This window comes from Lontra canadensis, unplaced genomic scaffold, assembly GCF_010015895.1.
Source record: "Lontra canadensis isolate GAN:19392208 unplaced genomic scaffold, GSC_riverotter_1.0 scaffold26, whole genome shotgun sequence".
Lineage (NCBI taxonomy): Eukaryota > Metazoa > Chordata > Mammalia > Carnivora > Mustelidae > Lontra > Lontra canadensis.
In genome coordinates, this window is record NW_022631020.1 from 20,086,486 (window position 1) to 20,106,824 (window position 20,339).

Genomic DNA, 20,339 nt, shown 5'->3' on the forward strand with positions numbered 1-20,339 from the left:
GTTGTGACACTCAAGGGTTTAAGACATTTTGGATGGTGCAGACTTTTCTAGGTCTCCAAAATGGAGAAATGCCATGCTAAGAACTGCTAGTGAGATTCCAATGCAAAGAGAGGCACATCCAGGATCTCAGACTAAACTAGTCCTGTTTCATACCCTTAAGGGTTGACAGAGCCATTCCTGCTTAAGAACATCCTGAAGCCAGTAAGAACCACTTCTTTTTGTTCCAAAAGGAACAAAAGCAGTGTGTGTTTAGTCCTACAGGATAATCAGCATGTATTTTCAACTGCATTAACAGATAACGCCTCAATATTTATTTTCACACCCAAACTGTCCCCATGTATCTGGGCAAAGTGACATTGAATTACTGTTTCTTGATCATTAACTCAAGTTCCCAACTAAAAGAGACACCGAAATTGAGAAATGCAGCCAAGGCAGGAGATTCTTCATTTCATAGACTTTAATCTCTCTGAAAATGAAGATTTACCATCCTTGGCCCTTTTGTTCATCCTAACACTCTACTCTTCCCATAAAGTTATCCTCAAACTCCTTCGGGTTTGCTCTGTATAATTTATCTATTGTGTTTCTAGACACTCCTTTGGTTTGTAACAATTAATTACCCCTTTCAAAAAAGGTCAAGCTTTTTCCCTGCAGGGACAAAGCTAAATATGAAGTCTGTGTCCATATAAACATCTGGATATAAATCAGCCCTATGAAAACATCTCATTTTGATTCATATCAGACAATTACTTTTCCAGCCAAAATATTACGCCTAGTTATATTTATTTCTCCCCAAATCTGTATTAACTCTAAGAACCCCCTTCATCTCTCCCTGCTAATGCCCAGACTGTTCTGGAACCCCTGCTCCTCTAAACTTTGAATTAAGTCTTTTCCCTTCATAAGCTTCAGTAACAGTCATACCCCCAAATTCAACCGACCACAGCACAGGAACAGATTAACCGCACTGTAAGGAAGCAGATTCACATTTTTGAGAACTCAGAAAATATGAGAAAATAAATATCCTACTATATTTTACACAGTGGCCTTTAAAATAGGCAACAGTGATAGGCCAGAAAGGGATACAAGCCTTTTCAAAGGAAGCTGATCGCGTTTTCTGTAGAACTGCATTCTGTAGGAAGGAAAATCATCTCAAGTATACTGATCTTCTTGTAAAAGAAGCAAGGAGGAGTCCAACAAGAAGACTCTCCCCCAGCCTTCCCTTCTCCCAGTAAAAAAGTACTCACATCTTGCCACTTCTGATCCTGTTCTTTTAATTGTGATTTTATTTTCTGCATCTCCTCGTAACGCAGCTGACGCAAGTTCTGAACATCCTCCGCGCTGACATCACTCATGGACTTACTCCTACGACAAAAATACCCATGGTAACCAAGGGTCACATGACCGGATTTAGGGTTAAACTGGAAGGCTGGGCTTTTGTTTGGAAATTCCATCTAAATTTCTGCTGTACTACCTAGACGTTTTCGTGATATTATCACAGAAATAGCACTACAGAGATAAATGGTGTTTTTCCAAAACGCAGAAACAAGAGCCTAGCACTCAAGTGTGAATTCTTTCACAAAATGGCTAAATGAGCCCTCCATGAGTCTGAAGGAAATAATTCAATGTTCATATTTGGAGTGGTCCATGCATGAAAGGCTTACTTCAGAAAGAAATATTTACTAGAATCATCTGTAGGTTTCTAGCTTCCCCAAAGATCATCTTTTAAGGTCTGGCTGCCTTTTCTGGGCACTTATTAAATAATTTAATGACTACCTGATAGTTTCTCCTCAAGTTCATTACCATGAATAAACGTGTTACTTCTTCTCAAGGATTCTCTAAAATCCAGCTACCACCACACTAGACATATTCTCAAAGCACCATGGGTAGTTTCTAATAGCCAGTTATAATGGAATGACCTCCACAGCCCTGTTTTATTAAGGCAGAGTGCATGTCACCTAATGTGTGATCCTGTCATGAATATGTACTGAGGATTAGCTCTCAGAGAGCTCAATCTAGAGTAGAACCAATGAACAGAGCGCAGCGTTAGACAAGAGGCACCCGGAAGGGATGGTCAATTGCACTGGAGATTAGAGTAGTAGGCATGGGGTAGTCCAATATGAATACTAGAGAGCAGGCACGAATGAAAGAGAGCTTTTCAAAGTGGAGTACCCAAAATGTGCTTTCCTATAGAACTTTCATAATGCACTGTGGATTTTATTTCATTGTAACAGACTCCACTTTTATTTAAGTAAGTTACTTAAGTAACTTTACATTTCCTTCTTGGACCTTTAAACTTCACCCTCCCAAGAGTTTGCTATCACCACGTTTCTTTTATGACACACTTGCCCTTAGCTAGCTCAGGAATTCAATGGGCCTCTATGCAAATGATTCCCAATCCACAGCCCCTGGCCAGGCCCTACCTTGACCCAATTCCAATTACTTGTTGAATAAATATCTGCATGGATATCCCCTAGGCACCTCAGTTGTAAAAGGACCAATTGAAATAATATCTAAGAAGGGTTTTGTAAACTATAACTCACTAAATACATGGTTATTGTTGATGTAGCCAAACTCAATCTTGTCCCCAAACCTGCTTTTCTGCCTGCGGCTGTTAATGGTGTAACCTGCTTCCAATCATCCACATTTGAAACCTAAGAGCCATTTTTCACCTTTGCCTCTCCCTTCTCCCTACTTTCAATTAGTTATCAAGTCCTCTTATTCAGTGTCTTTTTCTTTCCACTTCTTTTGCCAACACCCTAGATCAGAACACAGTCAACTCTTACCTAGACCTTTAAAGTAGCTTAAATTATCACCCAGGCTCCAGGTCTAGTGAACCTGTCTTCAACTGTTCCAATATGAAAGCCCTTCATCAGTATATATACCTTTTTAAATGTCACTCATTCCTCAGGATCCCAGATACATTAAACACTGGATGGGTATGTATAACTTTCTATTCATTCTCCACTTGAAAGTCTAACAGACCACTCGAACTTGACTTGTCATAGACCAAAAACATGATTATTCACCTATAACATACTCATCAATGAAATTCAACTCCATCCTCCAGATTACAGGCCAAAAATCTTGGAGTCATCCTAGATGCCTCTCTTTTTCTTATACATCATAACTGATCCCACCAGTAAACACTGTCAGTCTACCATCTAATTCTATCTAGGACACAACCACTTCTCACCACGTCTACCATTACCACCCTGATCCAAGCCATCGTATCTCCCACATGGATTATTACAATAATCAGTCTTCCTGCTTCTACCCCTTCCTGCTCAACAGTGTATGTTTAAAGCACAGCCAGAGGGATCTTCTCAAAACTGCACTCAGATCGTGACATCTCTGTACCATGCACCCACCAGTTTCTTTCCATTTCACACAAGTTAAAAGCAGATTCTTCCAAGACCTAGGACATTACCTGGATCCTGCTCACCTCTCTCAGCTCATCTCCCATCATGCTCCCCTTCACTCACACTGCTCCAGCCAACTGGTTTCCTTGCATGTGCCCAACCTCCTGCTCTTCTACTGACTCTTCAACCAATCATATGGCTTATCTCTTCCAGTCATTTGCTTGGACATTACCTCAGTGTTTCCCTCCAAGACCACCCTACACAAAAGAGCAAATGCCCCTCTCCTTTGGCCACCTTATCCCTCACCCTTTCTCTCCATAGCATTTATTGCCATTTGAAATGTTTATTGACACATCACCTGCCTCATCCTATAAGATTACAAAGCAGGAATTTTGTCTCCCGTATCACCTCAGCCTAGAAGAGTGCCCAGCCCATGGTAGGTGTTGATAAATGTGTTGATCTAGAGAATATTCTACCACTTTGATAATAATTCCTACCTCTTCTATGCCAAAAGTTGTCTGGTCTATCTCTCCACTCCTCTAATGCTTTAGCTATATCTTTCTCCTAGCATTATCATTCAGCATTACAGGATAGTGTGTGTGTTTGCGCACACGTGCACACACGCTTAGTTTAGCTCCCTCAGAAGTCCACACGTCATTTGGAGAAAAACCCATTAACACATAACAAGACATGTAGGATACATGCATTTAACACCTGTGGCAAGAATGAGGTATGTTTTTATCATACTTAATCAAGCAAAATAAACTCAAAGTGTTTCTTTTTGTGTGTGCAGGATAAATCAGGATTTCCTGCCCAATGTTTTGTAAGAAAAGCTTTGTAGGATTTATTGAAGAGTATTAAGGAATTACACATAAAATATATATTAAGTTATATACTGGATCTTTAAAAATATGTACCTAACTAGGTATGACTATATATAAACCTGACTTATGTGATTTTGAAAATATAAATTAAGCTATAACTGCAAAGAATGAGACTTTTTGTGCTCGGATTTTAACAGACTTCCTAAAAAGAGGGAAGAAAATATTTTTCAGGACCAAGGCATGAGAATAATCTGGATACCCAACACATAAGATTTCATAAGTACCAGGACAAACACGGAAATGCTAATATTTTAATAATCTTTTGGTAGGAGGTAAGGCTGATAGTCTCGGCTGGCCCAGACACATCCACGCACGCTCTATTAGCTCTCACCCTCCTGCACTATAAAACCTTAACACAGTCCTTTTCAGAGAACATGTTCACCATGAACAGAGGCTACATTGTCCTCCTGAGAGCTCAGAGCACAGAGCCGGGCTCCTAAGAGGAGATCCCCAGTGTGAACCAAGGGAGCCAAACACAGTCCAGAGCAGACTAATCCCTGCGTCAGGCAGGAATGGGAGTTCCGTTTGTTCCTGAGGGTGTAAAGTTACCTAAAGAAAGCCTGGGCACATTCCATTCAGGCTGAACCGAGCACTGGGGACCCTGCTGAGGCTTCCAAGCCTGGTAGTGGCACCAATCTGTATCCCAACCTAACATCACTTAGCTTCTCTGAGCCTCAGGTCCTAGTCTTCTAAGCAAGGAAGGGATTGTTGTAAGAAAAGGAGGAAGGTTACACCGCATGTATTTTAATAACCATCAGTGCTACACACCAACTATTCTTGTGAAGGCAAACATGACTGCATGGGATCTCTTGAACAAAACTCCCAAAACAGCTTCAGACTAGCGAGGCCACACCAGGCCACACTGATAAAATCTAGAACTTTCTGAGTACAGAAGTCTTTCAGCCAGATCATGAAGAATTCTTTCCTTCCTTATCAGAATTACCAGTATAACATTAAACTCCTGAGGGCTTACTGTGTGCCAGTCACACTGCCAACTGATCTACCTGGGTTAGCTCATTAAATGATGCCCTCATCCGGTTCTCCCACTCACTAGCTCTACGTCCTCGGGAAAGCTGCAATATCTGTGTCTCTTTCTTCAGGTACCTGCAATGCATCTAATACCTACTGTCTGCCTCACAGACTAGAGATAATCTAAGAAGTAAGGGATCAGAAAGGATCAACATGTAGAAAATGTCCTAAATATAAAATCACTGATTGCTTTAAAGAGCAGGTAGAAATTCCATGATACCAACTCTGGGGTCCCTGGAGTCCTGAACTTTCAGGGGAAGATAGGGATATACTTATTTATGCATTTTTGAATATATTTTCATTAGGTACTGTAGGAATTCTCTAAAGCATAATCAGTATTAAAACCTGGATAATAGGCTCTAGAGTGACTACAAACTACTATGATAATATAAGAAACTTTTCATTTATAGGTTTACGGTCTAAATCAGGTTTTCCCTATAGCAGCTCTATTGATATTTTGGGGGTAGAAAATTACTTATTGTAGGGGGCTGTCCTTTGTCTTGCAGGACAATTTAGTGGCATCCCAGGATACAAAAGCACCAGATCGCTAGTAGCAAACCCCCATCCCCAACCCACCCAGTGTAGCAATCAGAAATGTCTATGGATATTGCTGAATGTCCGCTAGGGACAAGACCCCCAGAAACTCACATCTACTTTATTTGCCCCCTCCTTTTTGTTATTTTAGGTGTCCTCACAGTTCTACAGAATTTTTTGGCCAAAACCCACACAGGAAATGTACATTTCTTAGTTGTCCCTGGTTACAACTTTACCTTCAATCAGTTTTCATTTCCTGTTGATCCTGGCAGAAGATTGAATGACTTAGTCCTATTACAAGGACTAAATTATAACGACATACCCTTCCAACAACTTTGTCATTCACAGCTTCTGCCAAGAGGCATCATAACCGTGTTTTCAACTGTCACGGAACCATACAGACAAATCCATGCAACACAAAAAGCACATGTGACAAAATACCACATATAAAGCATCATATTAAAAATAAACAGAGTGACAGATGTTAAAGGCCAGTAAAAAGCAAGCCCAAAATGAATAAGCTAAGACTTCAAGAGGTAATATGCGCTCCTCTTTCGCCTGGTCCTTAACCAAAAAGAAAGCATTCATGTCACAGGCAGTCATTTTTCAATCACAGGATGTTAAGCAATAAAGATTTTCCAGGTAAGTATTCTGAGCTTGAAAATGGACAGGATGTCCAAGAAATATCATTAAGAGATATCACTTGTTTCCTGCTATATGAACATGTCTAGATATAGGAAATAAGTTCTAGATGAAATGCCTATACTCAATCCAACTTTTTGTTTTCATTGCAGCAAATCGGTTTAAGAAAAACATTGCTAACTGATAGAACACTGAAAAAAAAAATGTCCACATAAAAGGTATTGATGACAAGTGGTATAAAACGCACTTTAGTTTTCTGAAGACATTTTCGCTTTACTCTCCATTATGACAAGTCATGCATTACTCCTCAGTCTCAATATACAGACAGCCTTGTTTTATTTGTGTTACCGTGGTGCTACACTAGAAGGGGGACCAGGCTTTAAAACAAATACTGTACTGCGCAAGCAACAATCTGGAAATAGTCTGCAGAAGGTATTTGCTGCTGCCAGCTAGAGCCAGAAAGCTCTCTAGCTTTCCGAACTTGGCATTTGGGTTCCTCTTCTGTCTTCTTAGCCCAGTCAGACGGGGCACATCCCTCCGGAGGAACACAAGGAGTCACAGAAATAGCTGTGCGTGCTCACGTTCCCAGATCCCATGCCTGTACTCGGTGTACTTCCATCCTCTTTCAGAAAAACAAGCTGCTGCCATTATCAGGTCTTATTAGCAATGAACATTCTGGAAGTTTTCATTCAAAATGCTCAAAGCTGCAAAGACTTTTCATTCGTTAAAACAGCTTTCCCGTGATGAATTGAAATGAGCAGATGCTTAAGCGTCATGCTGTTAAGCACCTCGGTTCACCCTCACCAAAGAGAAAGCTTTAAGCCCTGAGGAGCTGGAAAGGGAATAATGTGCCTTTGCATGGCACATTGAAAGCATGCTGGGAGACTGATTTTTTAAAATCAGTCGCTGAGAAGTACTTGCAATTAGTTGCCCGTGACTCAGTTACACCTTTGATACCTAGAATGGTTATACGGCTTCAAATAGTCATTTTAGTAAGTTCCAAGACTTCTGCACTTCAAAAATTATGCAATTCTATCAAAACTAAAGATTCTTAGAAATGACATAAATCCCAGTGGGGGAAGATACTTAGTTGCAAAGGCTTAGGCAGATTTAAATATTTGACATACTTAAATTTTCTTCTTGTTCAAAAACTATTAACAATTAGATTCACGAAGTCACAGACAGTCTGATGGAAAATATTAAAATGCATTCACCTGGTTATTCTGCACTAAGAATAAATGATTCTACGGTGTGCAGTAAAAAGTAAAAATACGGTAGCATTTGCTTTTAACTCTCTGTTACTTTAGAAATGGGAAACATTTCCAGAAAATTTTAAAAGATTTTAATTTTTGCAGTTTGGGGAAGCTGATTTTGGCTTTGTGACACAGCCATATTATAACTTTTTATTCTAATCAGGAATCATGAAAATGTTTCCAAACTCTACTAAGGAAAAATTAATGTTATTCCTCATCCCAGTTAATAAAGCTCCCCCAAAAATAGGAGTATATAGATAATGCCAACTGTATGAATTCCAACTTCAAAGTGAATGCTAGCATTCCTTTTCCATCATAGATTTTCTAAAATGTACTAAAATAACTTTATTTGGAAAAATAAGATAAAATAGAATAATAGAGCTTTATTTGGACTTCAACAGGCAGAAGTGACAATTTTGGTCTTTGTAGCAATCAAATACAAAATTAAATATACCCAATCTTAGGCAAGTAATTGTGTTACTTTTATTCAACTCCTTGAATTTAAAAAAAAAAAAAAAAAAAAAAAGGAAAAAGAAAAGAATGGGTGAAAAAAAAAAAAAAAAGACCTGAATTTTAAACTTCTAATAAAAAAACCTACCACAGTCACATAGCACTGCATGCACTGTGCGCTTGGGCACAGAAATATTACTGTTAGGTTGCAAAATTAAGAAAAAATTTCCCATTTTTTAAAATTACATGCAAAGCACACAGCGTCCCCATTTAGTAACATGCCAGAAGTGCAGTGACATTTTACACAAAGGACAAACAATACACAGATTTTTTTTTTACTGTGAACTAAAAAACTTACCCATTCTCACCATAAATCTTTTGAAAGAGTCTAAGAAATCAGAAAACCAAAAATTAAAAGTCACTTTTCAGTTTTGTTACTCTCTAAATGTTCAATATCTTTACGATTCTAACTAGAGATGGACAAATCTCAAAAGGTTTTATCACCTTCTTGATAATGTCTCAATTTCTAATTGATCTCATATCTCAAGGAATCAAATTAAGCGAGATAGAGAGTTTCCTAATTTACCTTGAACCAACAAATCCATAACAAGGAGCTTCCTGTTGCCAGGAATAGAAGTTAGATGTGGATCTACTGATTTTAATCAACCTTGTATTTGTCCATCCCAAAGTTCAACAAGCTAAACATCAAAATGGCAAGTTGCACAACACATAAATGCAGACACGTTATTATCAAAATGGCCATAATTGCATACAGGTAAAATGTAGTAGACAGCAAATAACATTCATGCATTTTAATAAGGTTTGTACTGAATTTTAAACTATAAATTTAAAAAGTCATATATCGATAGGCCAAGGAACCAAGGTCAAAACCAAAAATTGTAATTAAGTTAAATGAAATTTGCAATGCCATATTTTAAGGGAAATGTTTACACAGAAATCATACATTCCAAAATATGAGAAACACAGAAAACTAAACTACAACCAGACTGGTTCAGAAAAGCCTGGACATGAGAATATAAAGTCGGTAAACATGGCTGGAAAACAGTTTCCGGAAACATCATGTTGCAGATAGTATCATAGTCTTCCTTGAGGCCAAAGGCAAGGTTTGTTTGTGTCTACACGTTTTAAAACAGGCCTCAGATAGTTGAATTAGAGTTGTGCAAATATGGAATTGCACTTTTTCCAAGAAATCACTACAGGTTTCTCACAACAATATAAATTTTTACAGGATGCTTCAAAATGGCTCGTGACATGCAGAGTTGGGCGATACAATGCCACTTTCTCACACAGGAAAAGTTACACAAGACCATCCATGACAAGCAAAATCCTTTCAGAAACACACTCTGACCTCTCGACCATCAGCCGTTTCCTGTGCCTAAGTCTGCTGGCCTCCCGGATGGCCTCCCACTTCCGGAGGTCCGCCTCACTGCAGGGACCAGGGGTGAAACTGACAGGAGGCACAGTCGTCCCCAGTTGCCAAGACTGGATCTTGCGAGTCAACATGTCATCTTTCTTCTGCCTGTAGGAAGGCACTAATACTCTACAGCTCTTCCTTTTTTCTTTGGGTGGGCGCGTCCTTTCAAGTACACAGAGGAATTTTGCTTGAATTTCTGGAGGAAGAGTCCAGGGTTCGGGGAAAGGGACCGGTTGGTATCTATCTGGGGCCCCTGACAGAGGCACCTCTTTTTTCTGTGCTGGAATTCGGCGAACAATCATATCATCTTTTTCTAGATCTGGAAGTACAAGTTCACCTTCTCTACACTGCAGAATTATATCTCGCTCTACAGGATCATCTTGCTCGGAAAACCTTCTAAAGTCTTCAAAAGCCCGGAGAACATATGGATTTGCATGGAAAGCTCCAGTCTTTCTGACAAAGAAATCATCATTCTCTAAGTCAGGATCGAGGGTTGACATCTCAAGGTCATCTCTTTTATACCCCGGTGCAGAAGAGAGATTCTTTCTGCGTGTTATGAGCCTTGGGCCAGCAGTGGGATCAATTTTGATATTTGTTTCAGAAGATAAGATGTCATCAGAGTATGTTTGGAGTGCCTGAAGTAATAAAAACTGACTGAAGCACAGAAAAGAAAAAGGAAGGGAGAATCTTATTAAGTTTAGGTTGAAAAGGTAATTAGGCAGCAGAGCAACTAGCCCGTCACCATGGGTGAATTATTTTAGGGTACCATGGGAGAGATTCTTGCTTGGAAGAAAGACTAGCCTTTAACACCATCACCCGTGACCTTCTTGGATCCCATTTCAAGAAGCAAATGCAGAGTGTACTTCTTGGCAAAGGTGGACCAGCCAGGTCAACTGATGGGGCTAGAACGTAGACAGAGCGCACTTGCCTCTCTGTCATACATACATTTGCTTTCTCCCTTCCCTTATTCTGTTAGCCATGGTGATGTAGTCCCCATCCCAGAGAAGCAGCAACAATCTTGATGAGATCAAAGAGTTGGTCATCAAGCACTTTATGCAATCAGTGTAGTCAGCAGAATTTTAAAAAGAAAAGAAAAGAAAATGCTGTGAACCTTTCAAAAAGACCCTGATGAATCTTTTCTTTGCCTTTTCCCACCAGACTGGCAGGCCCTGGTGTTTATCTAAAAGTTATTTCCTTTCTCCACATCTCCACACAGAACACAACCATATACTAAGTTCAACTTCCGCAAAAGCTTTTTAGAAATAGTTTTCCAAAAGATTTGACTATGCCCCACATAACTATGTACTATCTTGTACATCATTGTGCTGAAGAATATTTGACTTTATAGACTTCCAAGCTTATGTGCTCCCACAGAAAGCAATGCGTCATACATTAGGCTTTTGTGCTAAATATTATGAATGAGGTGTCAGGATCCAGCGCGTCATGGTCAGAGATTAATGGAGCAGCAGCCCTGGCGCAGGGGTCCCAGGCCAGACTCAAGGCGGGCAGGCTCATGCACACAGATACACCTGGGCTCCTCAGAGGCACTGCTGCTTCTCCTGGCTGCATGGGTGTCCCGGGAGGTCCTGGCCCCTTTGGTAGCCAATTCCAGCAGGAGCGAACGTCTTTGGCAGCTGCTGTCTAGCCTATGTTTTGCTTTTTGGATTCTACTAAAAATGGAGGAACTTCTGTCCGAGCCCAAATCCTCATCCTCAGAATCTGAATTCCTCCTACTGTAGAACGATGCAGAGAAAGGAGGGAGGGAAGGAGAAAGAGTTGGAGAAAACTACAACTACTGAAAATCCTGTCATGCAGAAGGCTTTTTAAGATCCAGGTCCTAAGGTTTAAATTTAAACAGCATTTTTTTTTTTTTTTTTTGCAGTTACAGAGGTTCTATAGGTATTGAAGAGAAAAGTAACCTTTCTCTCTCTCTCCTAAGCAGCACACATAGAATGCACCTAGCCAGGGTGCCGAAGGAACACTAGGACAATAGAAACGTGCACAGAGACAAACCTGAATCCCTGAAATTCTTTATACCATGGTCTGTAAGTTTCTTTTTTTATTCTTTTCCAGTTCACATCTTCTGGGATCCAACATTTGGGAAGAAACTGATCAAAAGCATTCCCTGGGTTTGGCATGACTGGACTTAGCTTTCGCACATAAAGATCATCCTTGATGGTGTTGGGCAAGCTTGTCTTTTCTTCTTCCACTTCCGAGTAACAAGAGGACTTTGAAGCTTCTTGTACTCTTGGCCAGTTCTCCACATTTCTGCCCCAAGTTCTCCTCTCGTTACTGTTCAAAACATCCAACCGGTTAAGATACCAAATGACAATTTGTGACACAGAACAAAAAGGCATGCTTTTTGGCTCACAGAGTTTATGCCACTGGATGGGACAAATTAGTTGCCACTCTCATCATTATAGTTCCTAGAACAAAGTTAAGGTATTATAACGGCATCTCATTTTAATTAGAGAATAACTTGATACACAAGGGCCAAAGATAATTATGAGATGTGTTAAAAAGAGACAAACTGCAAACAACCTGGGGTGTTATGTATTAAAACCAACATCACAGACACTCTGATCTGGGAGAATTTTTCTGACCTCGTCAGTGCGTACGGCCCAGAGGCTAATGTGTCAGCAGGAGGAAACCTTGGTGAGTAAGAGCTAGGAGAGGTGGTTTTCGATGTGAAACACTCGGGCCTCTTTTTCACTCGGAATCTACGGTTGGCTAAGTCATCCAAAACTATGTCAGGCAACCTTCGTTCATCCTCGGAGTCCGAACCACTTTCAGAATCATACACTTCCTTCTGACCGCAAGTTGCACTTGACAAATCCCACTCTGCTCTGCTAATTTGATGGGAAATTAAAGGACTGTCTGTGTGTCCACTGAGATCAATCAAGACAGGGAAAAAAATGGAAGAAAATAACTGCTCACCATGAACAACAAAAGTCATCTAATCAGCTGAAAGATGTCATTAGGCTAAAGGCATGCATCTAAAATAGAACCGGCTCTTCCTAGGCTGACACTTTAAATGGAAGAAATATCATCAGGATATGCATGACTAGAGATATAGGTAAGAAAAAAAAATTTTCATTATTGAAATTTATTATCCATGAAATACATTTTAAGCACCATTCCTTTTCCCATATTTAAAATCCCAGCAAATTCACAAAGCATACTGAATTTTAAAACACCATCATCAGCTTGCATCCCAGTACCTTGGAAATGTTCCATCTGCTTCTGGATACACCGGGCTGGCCCAACTTCTTCTGTTATCCTCATTTTTGTCTGGCTTTTTCTTCCTCAATGGCGCCGGCACATAGGATGGCTGTCTACTTTTATTGGGCAAAAAACGATTGAACGGTAAAGCAGATTTTGGTTCAATGGCTGAAATCCTTCGATAGGACATATCATCTTTATTATAATCCTGCATTTTGGATGTAAATTCAGAATCTGTGTCACTTTCACAACCTATAAAAAAAGCAAGAGAATTTGCTTTATTCTCCAGATCATTTGTCTAACTGAACCCACACAGCAAGCCTGCTTTGTCCTTCCCTTGGAAACCCGGGGCTCTTCTGCTAACTCTGGGGAATATTTTTAGAAATTTGTCATGAAGTTGTGATAAGATCCATTAGGAGGAACTTGCTTTGCATACTGTAGGCGCATGCGCTACATTCTTTTACTGTTGTATAGTCTAAGCAGAAAACGTCCCCATTAACCACTGAATTCCTTCTCTTCCCAATATTCCTTGCCCCTGTGACTTTACATCAAATTTATTGGTGGGACGCAATAAATTTGTAGTAACACGTAGCGATCGAGTCAAAGATGCCTAAAATGAGATCAAAGAGTCATTCAAGGGAAAGTCCGTAATTTAAAATAAAGTATGCCGTTGTCTCAAATTTCTGTGAGGTGAGAGATAAGGGAGGACATAGAAAGAGAAGCAGAAAGCAAAATATCACAAAGGGGTTAGCCAGATCCTTGTGAGACCTCTAGAAGCAAAAGTCACACATCAGAGAGGAGGCTGGGACTTTAGAAATCAGTTGGTCCAAAGGAATATCAAGTCTCATTCCTAAACGAACACACACAACTCAAGGTTTTTTGAGGGTAGCCATGGAAATATTGGGAACCTTGTGTTTTGATCCCAAATCATTCAAACACAAATTCAAAACAATGTATTTTGACACACCTCAAGGTCAGACAGATACAAATACTGATCTGTTTTTATAAAATAAATAAGTCTGCTCTTTTTAAAGGAACAGGAAGAAAAGAGGCTACAAAATACTACTAGAGATCCAAGCTGAGTTGTCCCCCTTATCTGCCCTTTTCTTCCTGCTTCTGTGTATCTGTAAAGAAAGTTTGCAAATGTTTCTTGCTTCCCACCAGGGCTCCCTGGGAGCATGGCCTTGCTCCATGCCCACGGACCTGAGGACCTGAGAACTGTAGCCTCTCGGCACTAAGAACCCCTATAGGCTTAACCTGTGCTGGAGCCGGTCTGGTCTCCTCTCTCCTGCTCACCAGAAATCTATACTCAGTAACACTGAGAATAGCCTACAGGAAGTGACTGAGCACACCCCTGTGAGAGCAGGAGGCTGGAAGAGGGTAAGGGAGAAAAGGCAGAAAGGGAGGAAGCAGCAGCAGCTATGACCAGGAGGGTGAAGAGTCAGTGTGATGCTTCATTTTTACGACCTCCTAAATATGACATCTCTGGCAAAGAAGAAAGATCTTAAAGAGTTTTGCCAAAATGTGTACCTGTGAAATTTTAAACACACAGCGAGATTATTCTACGTTGGAATATTTAAACTTAAAATCTCTTTATTTTTGAGTCCAGTGGAGTTTCCTACAGAGTAGGCAAATATTCTCGATAGAATAAGGGGTTTTATATAAAACCAAGCACCTTGACTCTGCAATGCTGTTAACCTAAAAATATTATCCTAACGGCGGAGATCAGTTTGGGATTACAACCAGTATGTAGCAGAATTTCAGCACACTGATCACAAAAGTTCAATTATCTGTGTAGCCAGTAGGCTTTTCTTCTCTTTCTCAGTTGTAAGGACTTAGCCTTCCCTTCCGCCCTCTTCAAACAAGCTCTGCAACTCCCTCCCCACTATCAGGAAGCAGGGGGACAGTGGCCTTCTGCTTTCTGTCACATGTACCAGGCATCCACTCCAACAAGTATCTGAGGAGAGGACTTTCATTCCACACCATAGGCCCACTGTACAGGAAGCACTGGAAGTCTATTCCCACATGCCCTCAGTCTTTGTGGGCTGGATACATGTAAACGGTGAATGTGTTAGGTTATCCAGTCGGCACAAAGCAATATAGTGTGTTGAGAATTTCAGCCTCTGCTTTTACAGCTTTAATCACTCAGATGAATTATAAGCTCAGACTCATTTCCTTAAAACTGTGCTGGTCATCTGGGCTATGGAAATGTCAGAGAGCAGACGACGGACAGCAGGCAACCAACAGAGAGCAGACAACCAACAAACACAGCAGTAAATATAAAAGGTTAACTCTTAGATAGCTATTTACTTTTTTAATTTCAAAGGTCACTACTGCTCTAAAACCTAAGAATGTGGGGGTTGGTGATACTTAATTTGTTGATTAATTTTCTTTTTCAAAACCAAATCTATCATACATCACTTTTATGTAAAACTACATCAGAACAATAACAAAGGTTGTTGTTGATGACTGTGTGCTGAGTATTTAGGACAAGTATAAGGTACTCTGAGGTACCTCGGAAAAACAAGATGTATAAGTAATGTACAGAGAAAGGGGTAAATATGTGTAAAGCAAACACAGTACAATGTCATGGTAGAACTAGGTGGCCAGAACATGGGTCTTCAACTGTAAAATTCTTTCAACTTTGCTGAGGTTTTAAATGTTTTGTAATAAGAACCTTAGGAAAAACAACTAAAAATTTAAATGTGATGATCAATATAACTAGCAAAGTAAAATCCCTAACAATCTAGCACAAATTCATGACCAGAACTCTCAATGTTTTCATGTTGATGGTAGAAGCACAGAAATTTTACTGGTGGTTTCAATCTACCTAAATTTGAATTGTTAGAGGTACACATAAGAAATTTCTGACACCACCCAATGGCCACTGGAAGAAGACATACACTTAAATAACTGATCAGGATTTTGAAAAAAGCGTCCTCTCATAACAGAGTAACTTTCATTTGCATGTTCTTTCCTCACACCGTCCTGGATTTACTCTGGACTAGAGAAGCAAAAGAGGTTTTCTAATACCATGCTAGTACGGCTATTTAATTTATCAAAGTTTAGCATAATACTCCATCGTGATAGGTATCAATCTTTTTTGGGGAGAGAATTACGGAAATATTCTTCTTGCTTTTCCTTAAGAGAAGTTTTTTTTATCTTTTGGGGAGAAAATTATTCAGGAACTAGAACAGACTTTTATAGAATCTTTCTTTTTTATGTGTAAATGTATCAGTGAATAGGCCTCAGAGCACAGATTATTAAACTTGAATCTGGAGAAAAGAGAATGAGGATAGATTATCACTGACTCAACAGGTCTCAGTTAATAGTCTCCCCGCTTTCCTCTAAACATGGAAGGATTAAAAAAAAAAAAAGTGAAAACTATCACCATTCTAGTGGTGATACAGTGAGGAAGGAATGAGAAAGACAAAGAAAAAGAAAAAGAGAAAGAAACGGAAAAATAAAACCCTCAATATTCTAGTCTCTGTGAAAATCCACATTTTGGTAAAATGTTTGCCCCAATAGATTTTGCTCCACTTTTCTCCTACCATTTCCAAATTTCTCTTAACATGCAAACACATTAAAAGTAAACAGTCAAAAATGCAACTCACCCTCACGTCCACCTCTCAATGTGATATCAGAAGAGCAGCTTGTGAATGACCTAGACCCCAAGGAGTCCAAGCTTTCGAAGGAATCTTCTCGCTTATGGTTGCCTGGAGAAGTGGGAAATTCTCCACGTTCAGCACACCAGATATCCCCGTAACCACTGTCCCTGCCACTCCTTTTCAGGCAGCTGGAGTCTTCTAGAGCCTAAAGGAAAAGTTTTTAAAGAAGTTCTATAAACTTCCAAAAATGCAATCAGTCTTTACTTGTTTGCAGAGCTCAAGTTGTGCTATTTTTGATAGGGAAGGCATGAGATTTCTCTGTGAACCATAAAAAGAAAATCTGGCAAAATTCAGAGTATAAATCTGTAAATGTTTTCCCACAATACTTGGCACCTTTGTAACAATAAGGAGATATTTTTTAAAAAGGAGGCATTCAATATTATTTAATAAAAGACTATCATTTATTTAAAAATAATGGGAGAACATTTTAAGAGAAGAAAAGCTAATAATACATTCAAGTGCTAAAGTCAGTGATGATTTATCTGGCAATAAACATGAAAGGAGTCAAAGCAAAAAGCCAACCTTAATTTTGATATCCAAAAGGAGGTAAGTTCATAAGATTATAGTCAGCCTACCTCCAGGAAATATTTGGAGGTTTTATAATGAAGTCACTATAATTATTATGGTTTCTTAACAAAAACCTTTAAAAACAGAAAGAAGGGCAGGGGCAGCAAGCACACACCACAGAATTCACTCATCTTCATTGATTACAAAAAACCTAGATCCGCCAAGAAAGCAGACTTGTTTGTGGGTATTCAAAATTTACTTTCTCTGAATCCAAATAAGTATTTGTTTGGCTCATGTAAGACATATATATACACATGTAACAAACATGATTAGCCATAGGTTTGTATATTATACAGAACTTGATTTCAAAGCATAATTTGGGGGGAACCTGGCTCATTCAGTGAGGAAAGCGTGTGACTCTTGATTTTGGAGTTTTAAGTTTGACCTCTATGTTGGGTGCAGAGATTATTTAAAAGTAAAATCTTTAGAAGATCTGGTATTTAGATATTTTATATATGTTAGATATATTTAGAAGATATATGTGTGTGTGTATAGCATTATTTTTAATAAAATTTCTCTATGAAAATGTTAATAGCAAAATAAAACTATACTTTTTAAAATTAGAATTTCAATAAAATTATAAAGTCCTTAGCACTGTCCCAATATATAGTAATCAGAGAATATCTATGACTAACTTTTTCCTACAATGAAGGTGAATTTGTCATTAGCGGACAAATCAGAAATGCTAGCTGCAGATGAGCTAACTACAGAGAGTTTGAAGAATGCCGGAATTCGTAACACCTAGATATAATATGTGAATCTTGACTAAATCAGAATTCAGATAAAATAAGCCATCAATGAAAGTTGGGAGACAGTTGGCTAATTTTGAATATGGACTTGATATTAGATGGTAGGGAACATTTACTAATTTCCTTCAGTATAACAGACATTGTAGCTATACAGAGGAATACTTTTACTCCTAAGAGATGCTTGCTAAGTTTTCAGAGGTGAGAGATCTGTGATTTACCTTGAAATGATTAGGTAGAAACAAATGAATGGGTAGACAAGTAAAGCCCATATTTAGACAGGTAAAGCCCATAAAGGAAAGATTTTAATAGTTGAGTCGGATGACACATATCTAGGTATTTGTTGTACGATTCTTTCAACTTTCATTTGTGAACATTTTCAACATATGGATAAAGTTGAAAAAAGAATGTGCACAATGCATAATTAGCAGCTGTCCTGGGCACACTTTTGGCTGAGACTGGATCTGTCCATTCTTGGCTCAAGTCTCTGACCAATATATGAAGCACCCTTAAGGTCTAGTGGATTTATGTGAGATTTCATATACATTAGACACCAGATATCCTGGCATTAGAGTTGGCAACCTGCCATGAAAACGTGAGCACCTACAACTTGTATCTCATTTCCAAGGAGATGGGGAAGCTGGGCCTAGTGCTGATACCACCAAAATACTTCTCAAAATATAAAAAGATTTTTAAATTTCTGGGAAAATCTTTAGATCCATCAGTTTTCTTAGATACGTACTTGTTGAATCTCAGAGTCCTTGACACAGAGAGAGATGATTTTTGACCTCATAAAATGTTCAAGTTATTGATGATGAGCCACTTCAGTGATAAAAGAACCTGAGTCTGGCTCTGGGGTCTGGTTTTTACAAGAACTTCCCTCTGACCAGTCACCTAAAATGAGTCACCTCCAGTTTATAAGATGACTCAGGTACGACAGCTTACCAAGTGTGTTTTTTAACTGACACTCTGATTTGGCCATTAAGCATTATCTATTTCAGTGTGAAACACTTGAACACAGTGACTGTTAATAGAACAGATGCAAAACAGTGACCAGATAGATATATTGACACACTTCTTATGGCCATCCCCATTCCATGATAATGGACTAGAAACAGCTATAGTTTTATCTGTGAAAATGTTTTACCTACTCTTGTTTTGACACTAGTGACAGGAAACAGCTTTGAATAAAGAATTCCCCAGCACAAATGCTGTACTAGGATTGTTCAACCTGAGTCAGACTGCCATAAAAAGAACCAAAGGCTGGAAGAGAGCACTAATACAGGAGCCAAAGTCCCATACTATTTTTAACTAGAAGTTTTCTTAGCTGACATAACGGTAAGGCAAGGCTCTGCTCATGTCCCGAGCTACCTCCACCGTCATCCATCACAGCCTTATCCTCTCCCACTGTAGTGACCTATCTGTTCATCTGTCTCCCTCAGACAGTGGTGCTCTAGGAGGATGGCCTTTTGCGAGTGTTCTCCCAACATCTAGAACAACACTTGTGCAGGATAACTCTAATACCTGAATTAATCCTTTCAAAAAATTTGAGTGAAGTACTATCAACTCTCTCCAATTGAAAAACAATAAAAATCAAGAAGGAATACCTATAATCTCATCTTTCTGCAATGTATGTGGCTGGGCTCAGGCAGAAGTATTTGAAGATCAGAGTCAATGTAAGGCAAGGTGCTCATCTTCATCATAACATTTCTATCTTCCAATCATGGTAACTAACATTTATTACATCCTTACAGTGTGCCACAGACTAATGTTAAATACCTTCTCAGTACAGTGCCATTTAATCATCATAAAAATCCATGGAGCAACTGCTGTTAATTAGATGGTAGCATATTATTTTAGTTACCTATTTTCTTCTGAGCACTGCAAATTCCCCTGGATCAATATTTCCCTAGAAAACTTAATTTTCCCATTTGGATCTTACAAAAGAAAATTTGCTACAACTGTGGTCAGCCCTAGCACTGGACTCTCCTCAAACAATCCTTAAACATTCAAAAGCTGCAAGACGGACTCCAAGATATAAAGGACTAGAAACGTGTCTAGGACAAAGATTCTAATTTAAATCCCTTATCACATTCCATGTAACAGCATTTACTGCTCTCCAGGTAAAAGCAGCAATATGGCAGAATCATGAGGAAACTAGAGCATGGGCATTGAAGGTATAATGGCCCATGACAAGATATTAAGACAGAGAGACTGAGTAAATTCCACACCTGTAATAGTCCTAAAGCACCTCTCTACTACAGGTTGAGTTCCTAATATAGAAAGAGTTAAGTTATATCAAGGGCCTTAGAAAGGAAGCAAATGAGTAGGTCGTTGAATTACCTAAAACTAAGAAAGAAATACCTAGGCTCACTCACTCCTTGGTGGTAACGTATAAAACCGGTAACAACACTTTCTACCCAGCACTATCTAGAGTGGAACAAAGATAATAGGAGCTGCCTTATTTGTTAGAAGAGGGGAATAAGGAAGAGGAGAAGTGGAAGGAAAGGAATATAGGGAGGTGGGGGAAGGAGGAGGAAGTAGTAGTGTTGG

The 20,339-nt window shown here is 39.2% G+C and overlaps 1 protein-coding gene across 19 annotated transcripts in view; it reads right to left on the reverse strand.

The window, feature by feature from the left end:
- LMO7 (LIM domain 7) overlaps window positions 1-20,339 on the reverse strand; it is a 203,393-nt gene that overhangs the window by 37,869 nt on the left and 145,185 nt on the right. For 7 of the 19 annotated variants that reach the window (XM_032864226.1, XM_032864224.1, XM_032864225.1 and 4 more), the window contains 8 exons: window positions 16,420-16,618; window positions 12,805-13,057; window positions 12,187-12,471; window positions 11,597-11,875; window positions 11,113-11,316; window positions 9,518-10,237; window positions 8,507-8,536; window positions 1,242-1,359 (listed from right to left, as the gene is read on the reverse strand). In XM_032864226.1, coding sequence (XP_032720117.1) covers window positions 1,242-1,359; window positions 8,507-8,536; window positions 9,518-10,237; window positions 11,113-11,316; window positions 11,597-11,875; window positions 12,187-12,471; window positions 12,805-13,057; window positions 16,420-16,618 — 2,088 coding nt within the window. The remainder of the gene's footprint in view (window positions 1-1,241; window positions 1,360-8,506; window positions 8,537-9,517; window positions 10,238-11,112; window positions 11,317-11,596; window positions 11,876-12,186; window positions 12,472-12,804; window positions 13,058-16,419; window positions 16,619-20,339) is intronic. The other 12 variants (XM_032864230.1, XM_032864231.1, XM_032864240.1 and 9 more) reach the window with 6 other exon arrangements.